This window comes from Schistocerca gregaria, chromosome 2, assembly GCF_023897955.1.
Source record: "Schistocerca gregaria isolate iqSchGreg1 chromosome 2, iqSchGreg1.2, whole genome shotgun sequence".
Lineage (NCBI taxonomy): Eukaryota > Metazoa > Arthropoda > Insecta > Orthoptera > Acrididae > Schistocerca > Schistocerca gregaria.
In genome coordinates, this window is record NC_064921.1 from 777,107,044 (window position 1) to 777,127,606 (window position 20,563).

The following is a 20,563-nucleotide window of genomic DNA, read 5'->3' on the forward strand; positions in this document are numbered from 1 at the left end:
TGAAGTTCTTTGCAACCAACTTGAGTACCATATGTGTAACAACAAATGGCAAAATGGGAGCTTCTTTCTTACTACTGACAAATTGTGGCATGCGTTGTTTTATTTATTTACATATTAACAGTATGCGCATTCTGTGGATCCATATGTGGGAACATGTCACTTGAATGTGGAGCATATCAGTGCATCGAATATAAATACTAATGAGTCTGGTCCCACAGTGATAACAGTGCAACAGTAATGAAATGAATGAAGGACCTTGCCTAGTACGGCGGTGCGGGTCTCCCGCATCTACATCTACATCCATACTCCGCAAGTCACCTGACAGTGTGTGGCGGAGAGTACCCTGAGTACTTCTATCGGTTCTCCCTTCTATTCCAGTCTTGTATTGTACGTGGAAAGAAGGATTGCCGGTATGCTTCTGTGTGGGCTCTAATCTCTCTGATTTTATCCTCATGCTCTCTTCGCGAGATATACGTAGGAGGGAGCAATATACTGCTTGACTCTTCGGTGAAGGTATGTTCTCGAAACTTTAACAAAAGCCCGTACCGAGCTACTGAGCATCTCTCCTGCAGAGTCTTCAACTGGAGTTTATCTATCATCTCCGTAACACTTTCGCGATTACTAAATGATCCTGTAACGAAGCGCGCTGCTCTCCATTGGATCTTCTCTATCTCTTCTATCAACCCAATCTGGTGCGGATCCCACACTGCTGAGCAATATTCAAGCAGTGGGCGAACAAGCATACTGTAACCTACTTCCTTTGTTGTCAGATTGCATTTCCTTAGGATTCTTCCAATGAATCTCAGTCTGGCATCTGCTTTACAGACGATCAACTTTATATGATCATTCCATTTTAAATCACTCCTAATGCGTACTCCCAGATAATTTATGGAATTAACTGCTTCCAGTTGCTGACCTGCTATTTTGTAGCTAAATGATAAGGGACCTATCTTTCTATGTATTCGCATCACATTACACTTGTCTACATTGAGATTCAATTGCCATTCCGTGCACCATGCGTCAATTCGCTGCAGATCCTCCTGCATTTCAGTACAATTTTCCACTGTTGCAACCTCTCGATACACCACAGCATCATCTGCAAAAAGCATCAGTGAACTTCCGATGTCATCCACCAGGTCATTTATGTATATTGTGAATAGCAACGGTCCTATGACACTCCCCTGCGGCACACCTGAAATCACTCTTACTTCGGAAGACTTCTCTCCATTGAGAATGACATGCTGCGTTCTGTTATCTAAGAACTCCTCAATCCAATCACACAATTGATCTGACTTAGTTCATTAAACGACTGTGGGGAACTGTGTCAAACGCCTTGCGGAAGTCAAGAAACACGGCATCTACCTGTGAACCCGTGTCTAAGGCCCTTTGAGTCTCGTGTACGAATAGCGCGAGCTGGGTTTCACATGACCATCTTTTTCGAAACCCATGCTGATTCCTACAGAGTAGATTTCTAGTCTCCAGAAAAGACATTATACTCGATCATAATACGTGTTCCAAAATTCTACAACTGATCGACGTTAGAGATATAGGTCTATAGTTCTGCACTTCTGTTCGACATCCCTTCTTGAAAATGGGGATGACCTGTGCCCTTTTCCAATCCTTTGGAATGCTTCGCTCTTCTAGAGACCTACGGTACACCGCTGCAAGAAGGGGGGCAAGTTCCTTCGCGTACTCTGTGTAAAATTGAACTGGTATCCCATCAGGACCAGCGGCCTTTCCTCTTTTGAGCGATTTTAATTGTTTCTCTATCCCTCTGTCGTCTACTTCGATATCTACCATTTTGTCAACTGTGCGACAATCTAGAGAAGGAAGCACAGTGCAGTCTTCCTCTGTGAAACAGCTTTGGAAGAAGACATTTAGTATTTCGGCCTTTAGTCTGTCATCCTCTGTTTCAGTACCATTTTGGTCACAGAGTGTCTGGACATTTTGTTTTGATCCACCTACCGCTTTGACATAGGACCAAAATTTCTTAGGATTTTCTGCCAAGTCAGTACATAGAACTTTACTTTTGAATTCATTGAAAGCATCTCGCTTAGCCCTCCTCACACTACATTTCGCTTCGCGTAATTTTTATTTGTCTGCAAGGCTTTGGCTATATTTATGTTTGCTGTGAAGTTCCCTTTGCTTCCGCAGCAGTTTTCTAACTCGGTTGTTGTACCATGGTAGCTCTTTCCCATCTCTTACGATCTTGCTTGGCACATACTCATCTAACGCATATTGTACGGTGGTTTTGAACTTTGTCCACTGATCCTCAACACTATCTGTACTCGAGACAAAACTTTTGTGTTGAGCCGTCAGGTACTCAGTAATCTGCTTTTTGTCACTTTTGCTAAACAGAAAAATCTTCCTACCTTTTTTAATATTTCTATTTACGGCTGAAATCATCGATGCAGTAACCACTTTATGATTGCTGATTCTCTGTTCTGCATTAACTGATTCAAATAGTTCGGGTCTGTTTGTCACCAGAAGGTCTAATATGTTATCGCCACGAGTCGGTTCTCTGTTTAACTGCTCAAGGTAGTTTTCAGATAAAGCACTTAAAAATATTTCACTGGATTCTTTGTCCCTGCCACCCGTTATGATCGTTTGAGTCTCCCAGTCTATATCTGGCAAATTAAAATCTCCACCCAGAACTATAACATGGTGGGGAAATCTACTCAAAATATTTTCCAAATTATTCTTCAGGTGCTGAGCCACAACAGCTGCTGAGCCCGGGGGCCTATAGAGACATCCAATTACCATGTGTGAGCCTGCTTTAACCGTGACCTTCACCCAAATCATTTCACAATTCGAATCTCTGTCAATTTCCTTCAATACTATTGCACTTCTTATCGCTATAAACACGCCTCCCCCTTCACTGTCCAGCCTGTCTCTGCGGTATACATGCGGCATCATTCCCCTACGCTCTGTCAAGGAGTATGAGACTTCAGCAACAGTAATAGTGGTAACGATATTAGTAATAGTAACAGTAGTACTGTAAACTTTACAGGGAATGATATATTCAGTGTTATTTTTCCTTTACTGTCGTAATCTGAAATACATATTTTCATAGATGTTAGTATAGAGGCTTATGCAGTTACAGCTCAAAGATTATATAAAATAAGGAAATTAGTCACAGGAAATGTGTTTAAGGCATTATTATATTGATTTAACTGACGTTTCTCTTTAATTTTTGTGAACAAGAGAGCTTCACTTACAAATTTTTATTTGTTACTGTTAACGAATACTTCTACAGAGTAAAATAGGGTATCGAGCGGGGACTTCTCTCTCTCTCTCTTTTTAGTACTAAATGCTTTGGCTCGGAAGGGTGTCATCTTTTCTTTTCTTCATGGTTATTCTCATGATGTTGACAGTCAGTTTCATATGGAGCAGAGTTATTTACAACAGGCATACTGCGAAGTGCTAAATTGTTTGAATACATAACAGTGCAAGGTTCAGGCAGATACATTACTGATTATTATTGGTATATGTTTTTTGCACCCTAGAATATCCTTGTCACCTATCACCGTTGTTATCTGTAGTACAATTGAGTCCATTTAGTGTCTGGAGAAAATGATATTCCCAGTTGTTACTCTCAGGTCTTTATCAGGACCAAGTATACTGATCTTCTTTCAGCTTTTGCCATGGAAAAAGAAAGCAAATGAATGTTGCACATGGCAGTGCAACTGAAATAATTAACCTTCAGCAAATAACTGTCTTGCTCAACTGTTACTGTAGGATTTTCACACATCCAAATTCTATCTTTAGGTGATTAATGTTATTGGAAAGAAAAAAAAAGTTGGCTCATTCAGAAAAACTAATTGTTCTGAAAAATTTCCTGCTCCCATCACCTATAGAAATGCAGTGCAAAATTCAAACCTGTTGTGGGCATCATGGTGCAATAAGTGTAACAGCTATGGCTTCAGCTGTAGATAGTCTTCCAGTTATACCAGAGATTGAGAAATGTCTGGTTTAATGTACGTTCAAGTTATGAAGAGAAAAGTTTGAAACATGCTGTTTCATTTTCAAGAGATGTGTGTACTTATATTTAATCCAGCTCCTGCCTCTGTCATGACTTTACTTAAGAAAGTAGCCAAAAAAATGAAGACGTTTCCACTTTGCTATCCCATCATATGTTACGAAGGGAAGACTAAAAGTTTAGAGGTGTAGCTAAGTCCTACTATGTATGGCTAAAACACAGTTAAAGCTGCTTGGAATATTGTGCTCTGCAATTTGGGTACAACTTTTAGTGATGAAAACAAATTATATTCTTGTCTTGTTAGCTATTATTGTGAGAAAAGCCTAACTACCCCCCATCATCTGCTGTCATCTGTCACAATTTGTATGTTTTTACTATCCTAGAATTTCCTTTGTCAGACTATTTTTGTCTGCTATCATTTTGGTTACTTAAAGTACAGTTGAGTCTATTTTCTTTATTAATGTCACCTGTTGGTAGTAAATACTACCTATATTGAAACCCTACAGAAGAATGCTGAAGATTAGATGGGTATATCATATAACTAATGAGGAGGTATTGAATAGAATTGGGGAGAAGAGAATTTTGTGGCACAACTTGACTAGAAGAAGGGATCAGTTGGTAGGACATATTCTGAGGCATCAAGGGATCACCAATTTAGTATTGGAGGGCAGCGTGGAGGGTAAAAATCGTAGAGGGAGACCAAGAGATGAATACACTAAACAGATTCAGAAGGATGTAGGTTGCAGTAGTTACTGGGAGATGAAGAAGCTTGCACAGGATAGAGTAGCATGGAGAACTACATCAAACCAGTCTCAGGACTGAAGACCACAACAACAGCAACATATTGAAACTCCTAATAAACAGAATGGTAATGAGCAGAAATTAAAGTAGATTTAAACAAATTATGGGGTTAGCATTCAGAGTATAATAAGCAGGCAAAGATTCATATATACTGAAAAATTTAACTCTTTTTCTGTTTCACTACCCCAGTTTCTGTGGTCATGTTTGAGTTAGTTGATTTGTTTGTGTTTTCATTTTGTTTGGTTTATTGCAACTGACCATTGTTTAACCAAACATGATTTCTACTGTTGGACTTAATGTTAGTTCTCAGAACTTATCGATATGATATATTCTGGCAACATATTTTGTGTAAGCAAAACATATCTTGAACGGTACCAGCATCATGGCAATTTTATTTGTGCCTAATAATTTAACATAGAAAACAGTATTACCAAAATACTTAGTACATGTTACTCCATGTTAGGACAAAAGCTTCGCAGATTAAATTATCAATACTGACTATTGTTCTTTTATCTTTAGATTGACTTCAGCGAGTACACAAAGAGGGCTGTAAGTTTCCTTGCACGCAACTTCTACAACTTGAAATATGTTGCGTTAGTGCTTGCCTTCTGCATCAACTTCATGCTGTTATTTTATAAAGTGAGTACAGTAGCTTTAAATTTGTTTTTAAGAAACTTCTGAAAGTATATTAAGAGTGGTATTGTAGGCATGCATAGAAATAGATATACAACACTGTGTGTGAGGGAGTTGAACATTGTGGTTGGACAGAGCTATCCTCTGGTTCTTCATGGTAAAGCAAGCTGATACTAGACACTGTGAATTTATCTGAAGAGGACAGACATTCTGCATCGAAACCAAAATGATCATCACTGTGTAAAAAGTGCATCAGCAGATTGTAATAAAAGACGTTTAATAGTTTTATTATTTGTTAATGTAATGAAGACTAATCTGAAATGAGAAATCAGTAATAACCTTATCAGTTGCAATAATAGCTTAGAAACTTCTTATTTTGAAACACCATACGTTGGCCATAGGCTAAAGTTTTGTTGCTCATGATATTGTAAACTGCATTAAAATTATCAAATAACTCTTCTAGGTCACAACTCTTGGTGGTGATGATGACGAAAATGGCAATGGCTCAGGAGAGGAAGTGGCTGATTTAATGGAAGAACTCTCAATGGAAGTGAATTCTACAGAAGTGGGAAGTGCAGAAAATGGAAGTGGCGAAGAAGAAGAACCCTTAGAGCTAGTCCATGTAGATGAAGACTTTTTCTACATGGAACACGTGTTACGATTAATGGCATTACTGCATTCCATGGTCTCATTAGCAATGCTCATTGCATATTACCACTTGAAGGTAAAAATCATTACATTTACTGCATTTTTCTTATTACTGAGGCAAGAAAGCCTATAAGGTTTGAAAATATGATAGAATGGATAGAGTGGATAAAATTATACTTTTTTGATGATAAGTATATGTAAAAATTCAACACGGTGGGTAAATATTCAGGTAATAGGTGGGAAGACTACATGTTAGTAAGTTTTTGTATAGAACAATGAGGAAAGGACACTATCTCATAGTGAATATTTTTATACTATGAAGTTAACGTTCAATGTGTAAATATTTTCTAGTTTAGCATAAGCAAACTTGTCAGCAACAGTTCCTTTTTTTCTTATTTTTAGTCGTCTGTTAATTATTTAATGTAGATACAGACAGAAATATAAGAAGATATTGGGCTAGAATAGGTTTATCATTCACAAGCATAGCTAAAGGCACTCGTAATTGAATGACTACACAAGATTAACATCTTGTAATGTGGGTCCCCAGCCTATATTAATTGTTTGCAGGATGTCATTTTCCACTTGTAGTGGTAGAGGTTTTTATTCTATTATTGCAATATAGGCATTACTCCATTTTTAAGCATAAATATTTAATGCTCTGTCACAGTGCACATATAAGTCACAAGTAATGATAAACTTGTAGGGTTGCATCTCACTTACAGCAATGGACATAACATCTGTGATAACTGATACAAGTAGCATAGTGCTTAAACTTGTGCTATTCACATGCAGGTTGGAAAACAGGCTATTTTTCAGGCAGCATGTGAATAACAAGTAACTTTGCTTATTTCAGTAATCACACCTGTTCATTCCATTGCTATCAATTGGGACACAACCATACATGATCTAATAAAGTCGTATCTGACTAAGAGAAAGCAGTGTGTGCTATTAAAAATGGCAAGTTGAACACGCTGACATGAAATGTGGGGTCCTTAAAGGTTCAGTACTAGGGACCCTTCTTTTCTTGATTTCTATAAATGACAGAAATACTGCTCCCCAATCTCAAAGATAATTCTGTAAGCTGATAATACATCTGTTTTGTGCAAGCATAAAGATTATCACCAATTACAAGTTTTATGCAGCTGTAGTACAAATGAAATCATTCAGTGCTTCAATGAAAGTCATCCCAGTGTCAGCACCAAGAAAACAGCAGTAATGGTTTTTAATTTCTGCAGACTTGCTTATTTTGAAACAGTTTTGTACTGGAACTGATGCTGATTTTAAAGAGAACCGTGTAAAATTTCTAGGAATAAAAATACATCATACACTTCAGTGGGATATGCACATGTTCCATGTTCACTATTTGATAAGCAAACTGGCTAAAAGTACATTTGCATTAAATGTGCTTAGTGAATACTGCAATCGTACCCATGTACTACATACTGCTTATCATGCTTGGAGTTGTCCTGTATAAACTATGGAATAAAAGTATGGGGTGTCTCAACACAAGCAAACCTTTACAAGCTTTAAAAGTTATAGAAGAAGGCTGTAAGAACAATTTGTGCTGCCAAACCAAAAACAGAGTGCAAGCTCTGACGTGCACAAACACATCACTGGAAACAAAGATCAGTTTCATCTCATAAGCCATATAAATGCATAGTATCAAAGAAACACACTTCATGCAGAACTGAGGTTTCCCAATGGATTGTGGAGTTCAGTCACATCTCTCCTCCAGCAAAATTTAAAACCAGACTAAAAGGGTATTGATTGCCAACCCAAGCTGCTCAACAGATGAGTATCTCTGCATTGTACAGAATAAAGATAATTTTTATAGGCTTAATACAAGTCTGTTAGTACTGCTAAATGTAATCACCTGACAGATGTTAGTTGCAAAGGCGAAATCTTTATACTTCCAAATCAAAGTCTCACATATAACTAAATTACTGATAAACCTGTCTTGCCATATCACAGTTTGCTATAAAATGTATGTAAAAAAATGTGTATGTATATTCAGTCATTATAAAATGGCAAATTCATAAAATCATTTAACATTGAATAAAGTTGTTATTAGTATTACAAGACATCATTACTTATAACTTATATCTGTGCCATGGTATGGCATCAAATACTTTTTCATACTTGTCAGTAGCATAATGCCAAATTTGTAATTGCTGGTACAAAACTTCAATGGCCATGAGTAGAAAATGAAATCCCATGCATAAGACGTTTCATGGTGCAAAGTAGTAATGGAGGGAAAGAAAGCTGATGAGCTGAGTGGATGGCTTTGTATGTTTTTGTGTGTGTGTGTGTGGGGGGGGGGGGGGGGGGGGGTGAAGAGGATAAATGAATCTGTATTATGTGGCATAAATATTTTATTGTGTCAGGGATCATATTTCACTTTATCTTTCATTTTTAATTTAATTAGCTAGTATTGATAATCTTCTGACTTTCTTTCTAAATATTCAGTTAGTGTCATTTTATCTACTCCAAGTTTTAATTGTAAACTAACAGGTACCACTGGCCATATTCAAAAGAGAGAAAGAAATTGCCAGGAGATTGGAATTTGATGGCTTGTACATAGTTGAGCAGCCAGAGGATGATGATATAAAATCCCATTGGGACAAGCTGGTGATATCTGCAAAGTAAGTTTTAGAAAATTGATTACCTTTGTTTGATAAACATGACTTTGTATAAACTTTACATAAACATGAGAATGGAAGTGGAAAGAACGTAAAACAATGATTCTGAAATTGATAGATGGCAGTGCTTTGTGATATGTAATTCTTCTACACTGTTTTGGTGTGTTTACTGGGGCAAGTTAAAACTGTCCTCCAGACTGGGTTACCTCACTTTTGCAGGCTGTGCTACGAAAGTACACCTTGTACACTAAATCTAAGTTCCTGTACAAAAAGTACAGAAGCCCTCCCAAGATGCTGTAGGAGAAGAAGTGACATAGGAGGATGTGTTCGCTTCTCTATAGCATGAGGCATGTTACTGATATGGAATTCTATACTTTCTCGAGTATGTACATTCTTGATTTTACGTGACAAGTTAAAACTGTGCCCTGAACGTGGACTCAAACCCAGATGCCTATATTTTGTGGGAAGTGCATAACAGACTTTCAGGGCCTTTACATGCTTTTACACACCATTCTGTGGATGTTTGTCTCTTTCAGATAGTTTTGTGAGTCACACTCTACCTTCACTACCTTGCATTTCTTTGGGAGTCTGGTTCTCCCATAGCACCCTTTTGTGTGTCTCATTTCGTATTTAATTTATGAAAAGCATACTGTTGTGGGTAAGGTGCAACATGATTTGTACCTCAGTGTTCCGTAAGAACATATTTCTGAAAATTTTTAATGTAGTATTATTCACATTATATTGTGAGTTAATTTTTATTAGTACTGGTGCTGCAAATCATAAATAAAACACCAATTATGGGTTACACCTGTTCCCAACTGTTACCCACAAGGCAGGACAAGGTGCGGTCTGTGATCATGAGGAGTGTGATCATCATTTGCCAATATCTGCAGCAGTTATTGCCAGTAGATGAATTCTGATGGTGCTGCTGCTTCTTTATTTGGGGTGCTTCTCATTTGGCCTCACAAAGCTGAGTAGATCCTGAGACCTGAGTTTCTCCCTTATGGGAATACAGCCAGGTGATGTTGTCGACACCTGCCACTGATTCAGACCTCTTAAGATCTAAGGAGATACTGGGAACCAAACACCAAAGGCAGTGATGCTAACTATTCAGCCACAGAGGCAGTCTGAGATCATATTATTGTTATTTGTATGTGATGTCTATTTCTGCATGTCTAATGTATTTACTGAATCTGTAGAGATTTTATAACATTGGAACCCTTGAAGGATGCACTCCTTATACGCCATAAATTGTGTACATCATAATCCCCAGTTTGGACTTCACTTAATAAAATGAGAACATTCACAACTTGTCACTTGAAAGTCATTATTTGTAGGGTTCCCTTGTCACAATTTTTTCAGGGCAGACACAGTTTTTTTTAAAAATTGACCTTAGGTCCCCAAACATTCTTTGGCAACAGCAAAATATCCTAGACTTTCATTTTATGTAGCTTGGCCTTTCTGTCCTATTTTTAAACTTATCTCCTGACTTTATAACAGCTTTCTTTCAGAACACTGCACAACTTTGCCTCAATATGATTTCATTCTGTTTCCTTCGAGTTGAATTAATATTAGGTTCTACATTTTGTCGAACTTGTCCAGCTAGAGATAGAAGTACTTTTTATTAAATTTCCCTTGGTTTATCTATTATTGCATACCCTTGAGGAGTGTTGGCATTACACTTTATTATGTTGAAAAATTGAGCTGTGTCAAGTCTCAAGTTTAATATATAATATAGATATTATCAAAAAGTCATAGGTGTTCTGTTCCTACGAATAACATTACATAAGTGCTCAGTTTCCACAGCAGCATTGTTGTTTGTGTGTATTATGTTGCATTTTAGTAGATAGTCAATTTCAGTACACACTGTTATGATTTTGATAAATGATATTTTTTTTTGTAATGGGGTAACTTAAGTTCAAAGCAAATTATGCAAGACTTCTCATTCATAGAGAACAAGGTGAGCATTTTGATTATACAGTTTGTGGTGCAAAATTTGTCATTGGAAGTGGAGAAGGGACAGACATTATCCCTTTCAGTCACACATTTTCAATTTTCAAAATAAAAGTTTGAAATTTGGCATACTTATGATAATTCTGAATACAAAATTTCCTAATTTGGATAATCCGGAAGCAGTGGATTGTCCATTATATAGGACATGGTGACTGGTGTTTTTCTTTCTGTTGCCTGCTTCTATTACTCTGACCATGAATTAGTTACTCCTAGATCCAATCCATGAGTGAACATTCTTAGATTCCACTTCTTGGACCTTTTGTTAGGGATAATAACAATATGTACACAATATCTATAGGTAGAAATTACATAAAATTACGTAATTTTTTTATTAGTATATTAAAAACAAAGATTCCAAGACTTACCAAGTGGGAAAGCGCCGGTAGATAGGCACAATAAATAAAACACACAAACACACACACAGAATTTCTAGCTTTCGCAACCAATGGTTGCTTCTTCAGGAAAGAGGCAAGGAGAGGGAAAGACGAAAGGATGTGGGTTTTAAGGGAGAGGGTAAGGAGTCATTCCAATCCCGGGAGCGGAAAGACTTCCCTTAGGGTGAAAAAAGGATAGGTATATACTCACACACACACACACACACACACACACACACACACACACATATCCATCCATACATATACAGACACAAGCAGACATATTTAAAGGCAAAGAGTTTGGGCAGAGATGTCAGTTGAGGCGGATGTGCAGAGGCAAAGATGATGTTGAATGACAGGTGAGATATGAGTGGCGGAAACTTGAAATTACCGAAGATTGTGGACTGGTGGATAACGAGAAGAGAAGTTCCCATCTCTGGAGTTCGGATAGGTTGGTGTTAGTGGGAAGTATCCAGATAACCCGGACGGTGTAACACTGTGCCTAGATGTGCTGGCCGTGCACCAAGGCATGTTTAGCCACAGGGTGATCCTCATTACCAACAAACACTGTCTGCCTGTGTCCATTCATGCGAATGGACAGTTTGTTTCTGGTCATTCCCACATAGAAAGCGTCACAGTGTAGGCAGGTCAGTTGGTAAATCACGTGGGTGCTTTCACACCTGGCTCTGCCTTTGATCGTGTACACCTTCCGGGTTACAGGACTGGAGTAGGTGGTGGTGGGAGGGTGCATGGGACAGGTTTTACACTGGGGGCAGTTACAAGGGTAGGAGCCAGATGGTAGGGAAGTTGGTGGGGCTGAAGGTGAGGCCTTTGGATAGGACAGAGGTTTTGGATTGGGAGAGAGGTTTGGAGAAAAGGTTAACTACTGAATTAGGGTTTTGTGGTTCCAGATTGTGTTGATTGGACTTTTGAGGTTTTGGAGGGAGTGGAGCTGGAAGTGGGAGATTGAGTAGATGGGAGAGACTGGGTTTGTGTACAATGAGAGGAGGGTGAGGTTTGCTGGAAAAGTTGTGAAGGGTGAGTGAGTTGCCTTTCCGGACATGGGAAACCAGGAGATTGGATAGTTTTTGAGGTGGAGGGTGGCATGCTGTTCTAATTTGCGGTTGGCGCGTAGGAGGATGCTCTGAACAGCCGGTTTGGATGTGGGAGAGGAAAGATTGAGGACTTTTATTAAGGATAGGAGTTGACGGGTGTGTTCATTGGCTGAATTGATGTGTAGGTGAAGGATTAGGTGGGTGCGGGCAATGGATTGTTCAGTTTGGAACTGGTATAGGGACTGATGGAAAGAAGGGTTGCAGCCAGAGAAGGGAATTTTGAGTGTGAGGCCTTTGGAACTTCCCTATCCTTCATGAAATCCTCCCCACTCCACCAAGAGTGTCTTTCCGCCGTCCACCTAACCTTCGTAACCTCTTGGTTCATCCCTATGAAATCCCCAAACCAACTTCCCTACCCTCTGGCTCCTACCCTTGTAACCGCCCCCGGTGTAAAACCTGTCCCATGCACCCTCCCACCACCACCTACTCCAATCCTGTAACCCGGAAGGTGTACACAATCAAAGGCAGGGCCACGTGTGAAAGCACCCACGTGATTTACCAACTGACCTGCCTTCACTGTGACGCTTTCTATGTGGGAATGACCAGCAACAAACTGTCCATTCGCATGAATGGTCACAGGCAGACAGTGTTTGTTGGTAATGAGGATCACCCTGTGGCTAAACATGCCTTGGTGCACGGTCAGCACATCTAGGCACAGTGTTACACCGTCCGGGTTATCTGGATACTTCCCACCAACACCAACCTATCCAAACTCCGGAGATGGGAACTTGCCCTTCAATATATCCTCTCTTCTCGTTATCCACCAGGCCTCAATCTTCTGTAATTTCAAGTTGCCGCCACTCATATCTCACCTGTCATTCAACATCATCTTTGCCTCTGCACATCCGCCTCGACTGACATCTCTGCCCAAACTCTTTGCCTTTAAATATGTCTGCTTGTGTCTGTACATGTATGGATGGATATGTGTGTGTGTGTGTGTGTGTGTGTGTGTGTGTGTGTGTGTGTGTGTGTGTGTGTGTGCGCGAGTATATACCTATCCTTTTTTCACCCTAAGGGAAGTCTTTCCGCTCCCGGGATTGGAATGACTCCTTACCCTCTCACTTAAAACCCACATCCTTTCGTCTTTACCTCTCCTTCCCTCTTTCCTGAAGAAGCAACCATCGGTTGTGAAAGCTTTGTTTTTTCTGTGTGTGTGTTTGTGTGTTTTGTTCATTGTGCCTGTCTGCCGGCACTTTCCCGCTTGGTATGTCTTGGAATCTTGGTTTTTAATATATTTTTCCCATTTGGAAGTTTCTTTCTATTATATATAAAACAAAGATTCCAAGACTTGCCAAGCGGGAAAGTGCCGGTAGACAGGCACAATAATTAAAACACACAAATACACACACAGAATTTCTAGCTTTCGCAACCAACGGTTGCTTCTTCAGGAAAGAGGGAAGGAGAGGGAAAGACGAAAGGATGTGGGGTTTAAAGGAGAGGGTAAGGAGTCATTCCAATCCCGGGAGCGGAAAGACTTACCTTAGGGGGAAAAAAGGACAGGTGTACACTCGCACACACACACATATCCATCCGCACATACACAGACACAAGCAGACATTTGTAATATATAGCGCTGGCAGGTCGATAGACACACAAACATACACACAGAATTCGAGCTTTTGCTACTGGCGGTTGCTTCGTCAGGAACTCTTTCTTGACGAAGCAACCACCAGTAGTGAAAGCTCGAATTTTGTGTGTATGTTTGTGTTTGTTTGTGTGTCTATCGACCTGCCAGCGCTTTTGTTTGGTAAGTCACATCATCTTTGTTTTTAGATATATTTTTCCCACATGGAATGTATATTGCACTTCGAACACAAAAAATAAGTTTTCCCTTTGCAGCCCTCTTTCTTACACCTATCTTGGGCATTTTTGTGCTCACTTCCGGTAGGTGGTTCATTTGGTCATACCGTACATCCATCACTGGCTTGATAGCTGCAATCCGTTTGTGATGCAGTGGCCCAGAAGGTGATGCGTCATCACTGGATGGCCTTTTTCTCTTCTTGGCAGGGGTTTTACCTCCAATTATGAGGGCTTCAGTGATATACTGTCTGAAATCGTAAGATCTTTGTAACTTGTTGGCTGGCAGCCTCCTCCTTATATTCTGACCATGAATTAGTTACTGCTAGATCCAATCCATGAGTGAACATTCTTAGAGTCCACTTCTTGGATCTAATGAATGTTCTGTAGAGTGACAAGAGGAATGACAAGAGGAAATCTAGTTTGTCAACTCCTCCCATGCTGGAATTGTACAGTTGAACACATTCAGGCCTGGGAACGTCTATATACTTTCATTGTCTCTTGTCCCAATGACGACATGTGTCAGCACCACCTTTTCCAATAAAGTTTGATCCTATGGTGACGCATGAATTGTCAAACCATTTGGTTAGTATAACACCATCCATGCTAAAAACTTCGTCCACTGACCCTTGGGGCAATTTCTCCATTTCAGAATCAGATTTAAATGGAGATTTCATAAACCTATCGGTTCGAATAGTGCCTACAGTATAAATATTTTTCTTCAACAGCCACTGAAAAAGCGAATAAGTACTAAAGAAGTTGTCAAAATATACCTGACAAAATGGTGTATTTATTCTCTCTGACTATTGGAGTGGTAGAGCCTTCATATATAATAAAGTTGAACATAGTTCTACTCTCACCATATAAAATAAAAATCTTTACACCCCATTTTGTTGGTTTATTGCTTATGTATTGTTTTATATCTAGTGAACCTTTGAATGGAACCATTTGTTCGTCAATACTTAGTTTAGGTTCAATTTCTAGTTCACTGCATCTTTTTCGGATGGTGTTGTAGATAGGACGAACTTTCCAGAACCTGTCCTTGTTGTCTGGCTTTTCCTCATCTCTTACACCATGAAAGCACATTCTTAATTTAAAAAATCTGTTGAGTGAAATCCCAGAATCAGATATGAGAGGAATCTGGAATTGTGGCTCCCAATACACACATACTCTTGGATACCCTAGATTATCCATAGCTAAATGGATCCCTAGAAAAATCTTCATCTCATGTACTGTTGTTGGTGCAAAGTTGGCAATATTATTGTGCACTGCATAATAATTTGTACAATACACCATCTGCACAATTAGGTCATCTGGTATATACTGATGAAAAATTTCAAGAGGATTCAATTTCGCAGGTACTTCATTTTCTCCTTGCTGCTCAAAGTGGTTTCTAACAGCTGAATCATATTCTCCTCTCAACCATTTCACATTCATTTTCTCAGTCAAATTCATGTTTTGTTTAAAATATTGTATTTGGAATTCTTTTAATGTTGGACACGTAAATGTAATTTCTTCTCCATCATCTTCTCCCAGATCTTCTACAACGGCAGTTCTACCAGCCTGTGAACAAAGTTTCATTTGCAGTTGTGGGGTAACTTCACATTCGACTTCATTATTGTCTGAAGTAGTAATGACTGGACAAGTACCATCTAAGGCTGAGCCTTCTGTCTCTTCATCCTCTAAAACAAAGGGAGAAAAGAAACGAAGGTTGTAAGTCTCTATAGTAGGACAAGAGAACCGCCCAGCCAAGTAACTAGATTATTACTGTATAATTACTACAAGGTTTAGAATAACATACTATGCATGATAATAGTTACGTCAAAAGATAGATAAGAATCGGCTACTCACCAAAATTCTCAATATCGATGTTTTCATCATCACATAAATCCTCTATCTCAGAAAGATCTCCTTTTTCTAAAATATCACATATTTCATCTGCACTTAATTTTTCTCTATCTTTTCTTATTGCAGCATTTACATTGTCCATTAAACATGACAGAAAAGAATCATCACCCATTTTATGTAGATGTAATAGTAAGTATTGATATTAGAATGCCACAAACGTTCAGCACAATGTCAACATAACCTTGCAACGAAATGGCCACTTCTTTATTCTATTGTTGCCGGCTAGTCACAGTGTCCTATATCTATCACGTTACTTCGGAAAGCTCTCACAAGTTTATTTCAATCTGAAACTCTGTTTAATGTTTTTAATATTAAAATAGTTTATTATAATTTAAATAAATAATACACGGGGACATCCAAAAGTAATACGAATTAAAAAATATATAATTTACTTTCATGGGTCAATACTCTTTGATCTCCATGCTATATCGTTGGTTTAGAATGCTGCTAATAGTTCTATGGATTGGCGCTAGACTGCAGGGCCTGTAGGAAACTGTTTAGTCGTCTTATAAATAGGACGTCGTGACTGATATCTCACCCCTTTTGAAAGTATACACATTAAAATCAACAGAATCCGTATCGTCCTAGATATAGGACAGGGTGACTGAAAGGGATAAAATGCATGTGAAGTCAAACAGACATGTAGATGTTGTACGTAATAATATAGAGATATAAAATTCCTAACAGCCAGTTTGTGAAAACAGTTACGGACATGGAAAAACAATTTGCAAGTCAAGTAGCTACGTCTGCTTATCACAGTATGATGCATAACCATTGTTTTAGGTTGATGTATTGCACCACTAATAAAACTAAATCCCAAAGTAACTATAATTCTTTTGTAATGTAAAATTAAAATAAATTATCACAAATGGAATTAAACCAGCACTTACAGCTTTGAAATATTTTGAGGGGTGTTGAATTGAGAGGAAGAGACCAAACAGCAAGGTCATCAGTCTCACCGGGAAGGAAATCGGCCATTCCCTATCAAAGGAACCATCCCAGCATTGGCCTGAAGCAATTTAGGGGAATCACAGAAAACCTACATCAGGATTGCCAGACACAGGATTGAATCGTCGTCCTCCTGAGTGCGAGTCCAGTGTACTAACCACTGTGCCACCTCACTTGGTTTGAAATATTTTGAGTTATGTTCACAGTTGATGCCCCTCCTAGGCATAGGGTTTGTTGATGTGTACTCTGAACTTAAATGTGCAACTTCTAAGATTTTTGTGAGTGAACTTTTTTGATTGTTTTACCTTTTTTCATTTTTCCACTTTTTTTAAAAAACTAAACTAAACTCCTCCCAAACAGGCCATGAAGGCCCAACAGTACTGACCAGCCACCATGTCATCCTCAGCTCATAGGAGTCACTGAAGTCAGATATGGAGGGGCATGTGGTCAGCACACTGCTCTCGCGGCCCTATGTCAATGTCCGAGACCGGAGTTACTTCTTCTCAATCAAGTAGCTCCTCCGTTTGCCTCACAAGGGCTGAGTGTACCCCACTTACCAACAGCACTCAGCAGGCCGGATGGTCACCCATTGAAGTGCTAGCCCAGCCTGACAGCACTTACCTTTGGTGATCTGATGGGAACCAATGTTACCACTGCAGCAAGGCCATTGGCTTCAACTTTTTTAGCCTGATAATATGTAACAAATTCTTCTCATACTTGTATATTAAAAATAAAGATTCCAAGACTTGCCAAGCGGGAAAGCGCCCGCAGACAGGCACATGAACAAAACACACAAACACACACACAGAATTACGAGCTTTCGCAACTGGCAGTTGCTTCGTCAAGAAGGAAGGAAGGAGAGGGAAAAATGAAAGGGTGTGGGTTTTAAGGGAGAGGGTAAGGAGTCATTCCAATCCCGGGAGCGGAAAGACTTCCCTTAGGGGAAAAAAAGGACAGGTGTACACTCGCACACACACACACACACATCCATCCGCACATACACAGACACAAGCAGACATATTTAAAGGCAAAGAGTTAAGGGCAGAGATGTCAGTCGAGGCGGAAGTACAGAGGCAAAGAAGTTGTTGAAAGACAGGTGAGGTATGAGCGGCGGCAACTTGAAATTAGCGGAGGTTGAGGCCTGGCGGATATCGAGAAGAGAGGATATACTGAAGGGCGAGTTCCCATCTCCGGAGTTCGGATAGGTTGGTGTTGGTGGGAAGTATCCAGATAACTCGGACGGTGTAACACTGTGCCAAGATGTGCTGGCCGTGCATCAAGGCATGTTTAGCCACAGGGTGATCCTCATTACCAACAAACACTGTCTGTCTGTGTCCATTCATGCGAATGGACAGTTTGTTGCTGGTCATTCCCACATAGAAAGCATCACAGTGCAGGCAGGTCAGTTGGTAAATCACGTGGGTGCTTTCACATGTGGCTCTCCCTTTGATTGTGTACACCTTCCGGGTTACAGGACTGGAGTAGGTGGTGGTGGGAGGGTGCATAGGACAGGTTTTACACCGGGGGCGGTTGCAAGGGTAGGAGCCAGAGGGTAGGGGAGGTGGTTTGGGGATTTCATAGGGATGAACCAAGAGGTTACGAAGGTTAGGTTAGGTTACCTTAATCCTACTCCCAACATCACCACAGCCGAATCCCAGGCTATCCGTGATCTGAAAGCTGACCGATCCATCATCATTCTTCCGGCTGACAAGGGTTCCACGACTGTGGTACTTGATCGTCGGGAGTATGTGGCTGAGGGACTGCGTCAGCTTTCAGACAACTCTACATACAAAGTTTGCCGAAGTAATCCCATTCCTGATGTCCAGGCGGAGCTTCAAGGAATCCTCAGAACCTTAGGCCCCCTACAAAACCTTTCACCTGACTCCATCAAACTCCTCACCCCACCGTCACCTCGCACTCCTACCTTCTACCTACTTCCTAAAATTCACAAACCCAAACATCCTGGCCGCCCCATTGTAGCTGGTTACCAAGCCCCCACAGAACGTATCTCTGCCTACGTAGATCAACACCTTCAACCCATTACATGCAGTCTCCCATCCTTCATCAAAGACACCAACCACTTTCTCGAACGCCTGGAATCCGTACCCAGTCTGTTACCCCCAGAAACCATCCTGGTAACCATTGATGCCACTTCCCTATACACAAATATCCCACACGTCCAGGGCCTCGCTGCAATGGAGCACTTCCTTTCATGCCGATCACCTGCCACCCTACCTAAAACCTCTTTCCTCGTCACCTTAGCCAGCTTCATCCTGACCCACAACTTCTTCACTTTTGAAGGCCAGACATACCAACAATTAAAGGGAACAGCCATGGGTACCAGGATGGCCCCCTCGTATGCCAACCTATTTATGGGTCGCTTAGAGGAAGCCTTCTTGGTTATCCAAGCCTGCCAACCCAAAGTTTGGTACAGATTTATTGATGACATCTTCATGATCCGGACTCACAGTGAAGAACAACTCCAGAATTTCCTCTCCAACCTCAACTCCTTTGGTTCCATCAGATTCACCTGGTCCTACTCCAAATCCCATGCCACTTTCCTAGATGTTGACCTCCATTTGTCCAATGGCCAGCTGCACACATCCGTCCACATCAAACCCACCAACAAGCAACAGTACCTCCATTATGACAGCTGCCACCCATTCCATATCAAACGGTCCCTTCCCTACAGCCTAGGCCTTCGTGGCAAACGAATCTGCTCCAGTCCTGAATCCCTCGACCATTACACCAACAACCTGAAAACAGCTTTCGCATCCCGCAACTACCCTCCCAACCTGGTACAGAAGCAGATAACCAGAGCCACTTCCTCATCCCCTCAAACCCAGAACCTCTCACAGAAGAACCCCAAAAGTGCCCCACTTGTAACAGAATACTTCCCAGGACTGGATCAGACCTTGAATGTGGCTCTCCAGCAGGGATACGACTACCTAAAATCCTGCCCCGAAATGAGATCCATCCTTCATGAAATCCTCCCCACTCCACCAAGAGTGTCTTTCCGCCGTCCACCTAACCTTCGTAACCTCTTGGTTCATCCCTATGAAATCCCCAAACCACCTCCCCTACCCTCTGGCTCCTACCCTTGCAACTGCCCCCGGTGTAAAACCTGTCCTATGCACCCTCCCACCACCACCTACTCCAGTCCTGTAACCCGGAAGGTGTACACAATCAAAGGGAGAGCCACATGTGAAAGCACCCACGTGATTTACCAACTGACCTGCCTGCACTGTGATGCTTTCTATGTGGGAATGACCAGCAACAAACTGTCCATTCGCATGAATGGACACAGACAGACAGTGTTTGTTGGTAATGAGGATCACCCTGTGGCTAAACATGCCTTGATGCACGGCCAGCACATCTTGGCACAGTGTTACACCGTCCGAGTTATCTGGATACTTCCCACCAACACCAACCTATCCGAACTCCGGAGATGGGAACTCGCCCTTCAGTATATCCTCTCTTCTCGATATCCGCCAGGCCTCAACCTCCGCTAATTTCAAGTTGCCGCCGCTCATACCTCACCTGTCTTTCAACAACTTCTTTGCCTCTGTACTTCCGCCTCGACTGACATCTCTGCCCTTAACTCTTTGCCTTTAAATATGTCTGCTTGTGTCTGTGTATGTGCGGATGGATGTGTGTGTGTGTGTGTGCGAGTGTACACCTGTCCTTTTTTTCCCCTAAGGGAAGTCT

General features: G+C 40.6%; 1 protein-coding gene across 9 annotated transcripts in view; it reads left to right on the forward strand.

Moving 5' to 3' along the window:
- Nucleotides 1-20,563, forward strand: part of LOC126335019 (ryanodine receptor) — a 691,249-nt gene that overhangs the window by 648,439 nt on the left and 22,247 nt on the right. For all 9 annotated transcript variants that reach the window (XM_049997852.1, XM_049997851.1, XM_049997850.1 and 6 more), the window contains 3 exons: nucleotides 5,300-5,419; nucleotides 5,877-6,137; nucleotides 8,573-8,703. In XM_049997852.1, the coding sequence (XP_049853809.1) occupies nucleotides 5,300-5,419; nucleotides 5,877-6,137; nucleotides 8,573-8,703 (512 nt within the window). The remainder of the gene's footprint in view (nucleotides 1-5,299; nucleotides 5,420-5,876; nucleotides 6,138-8,572; nucleotides 8,704-20,563) is intronic.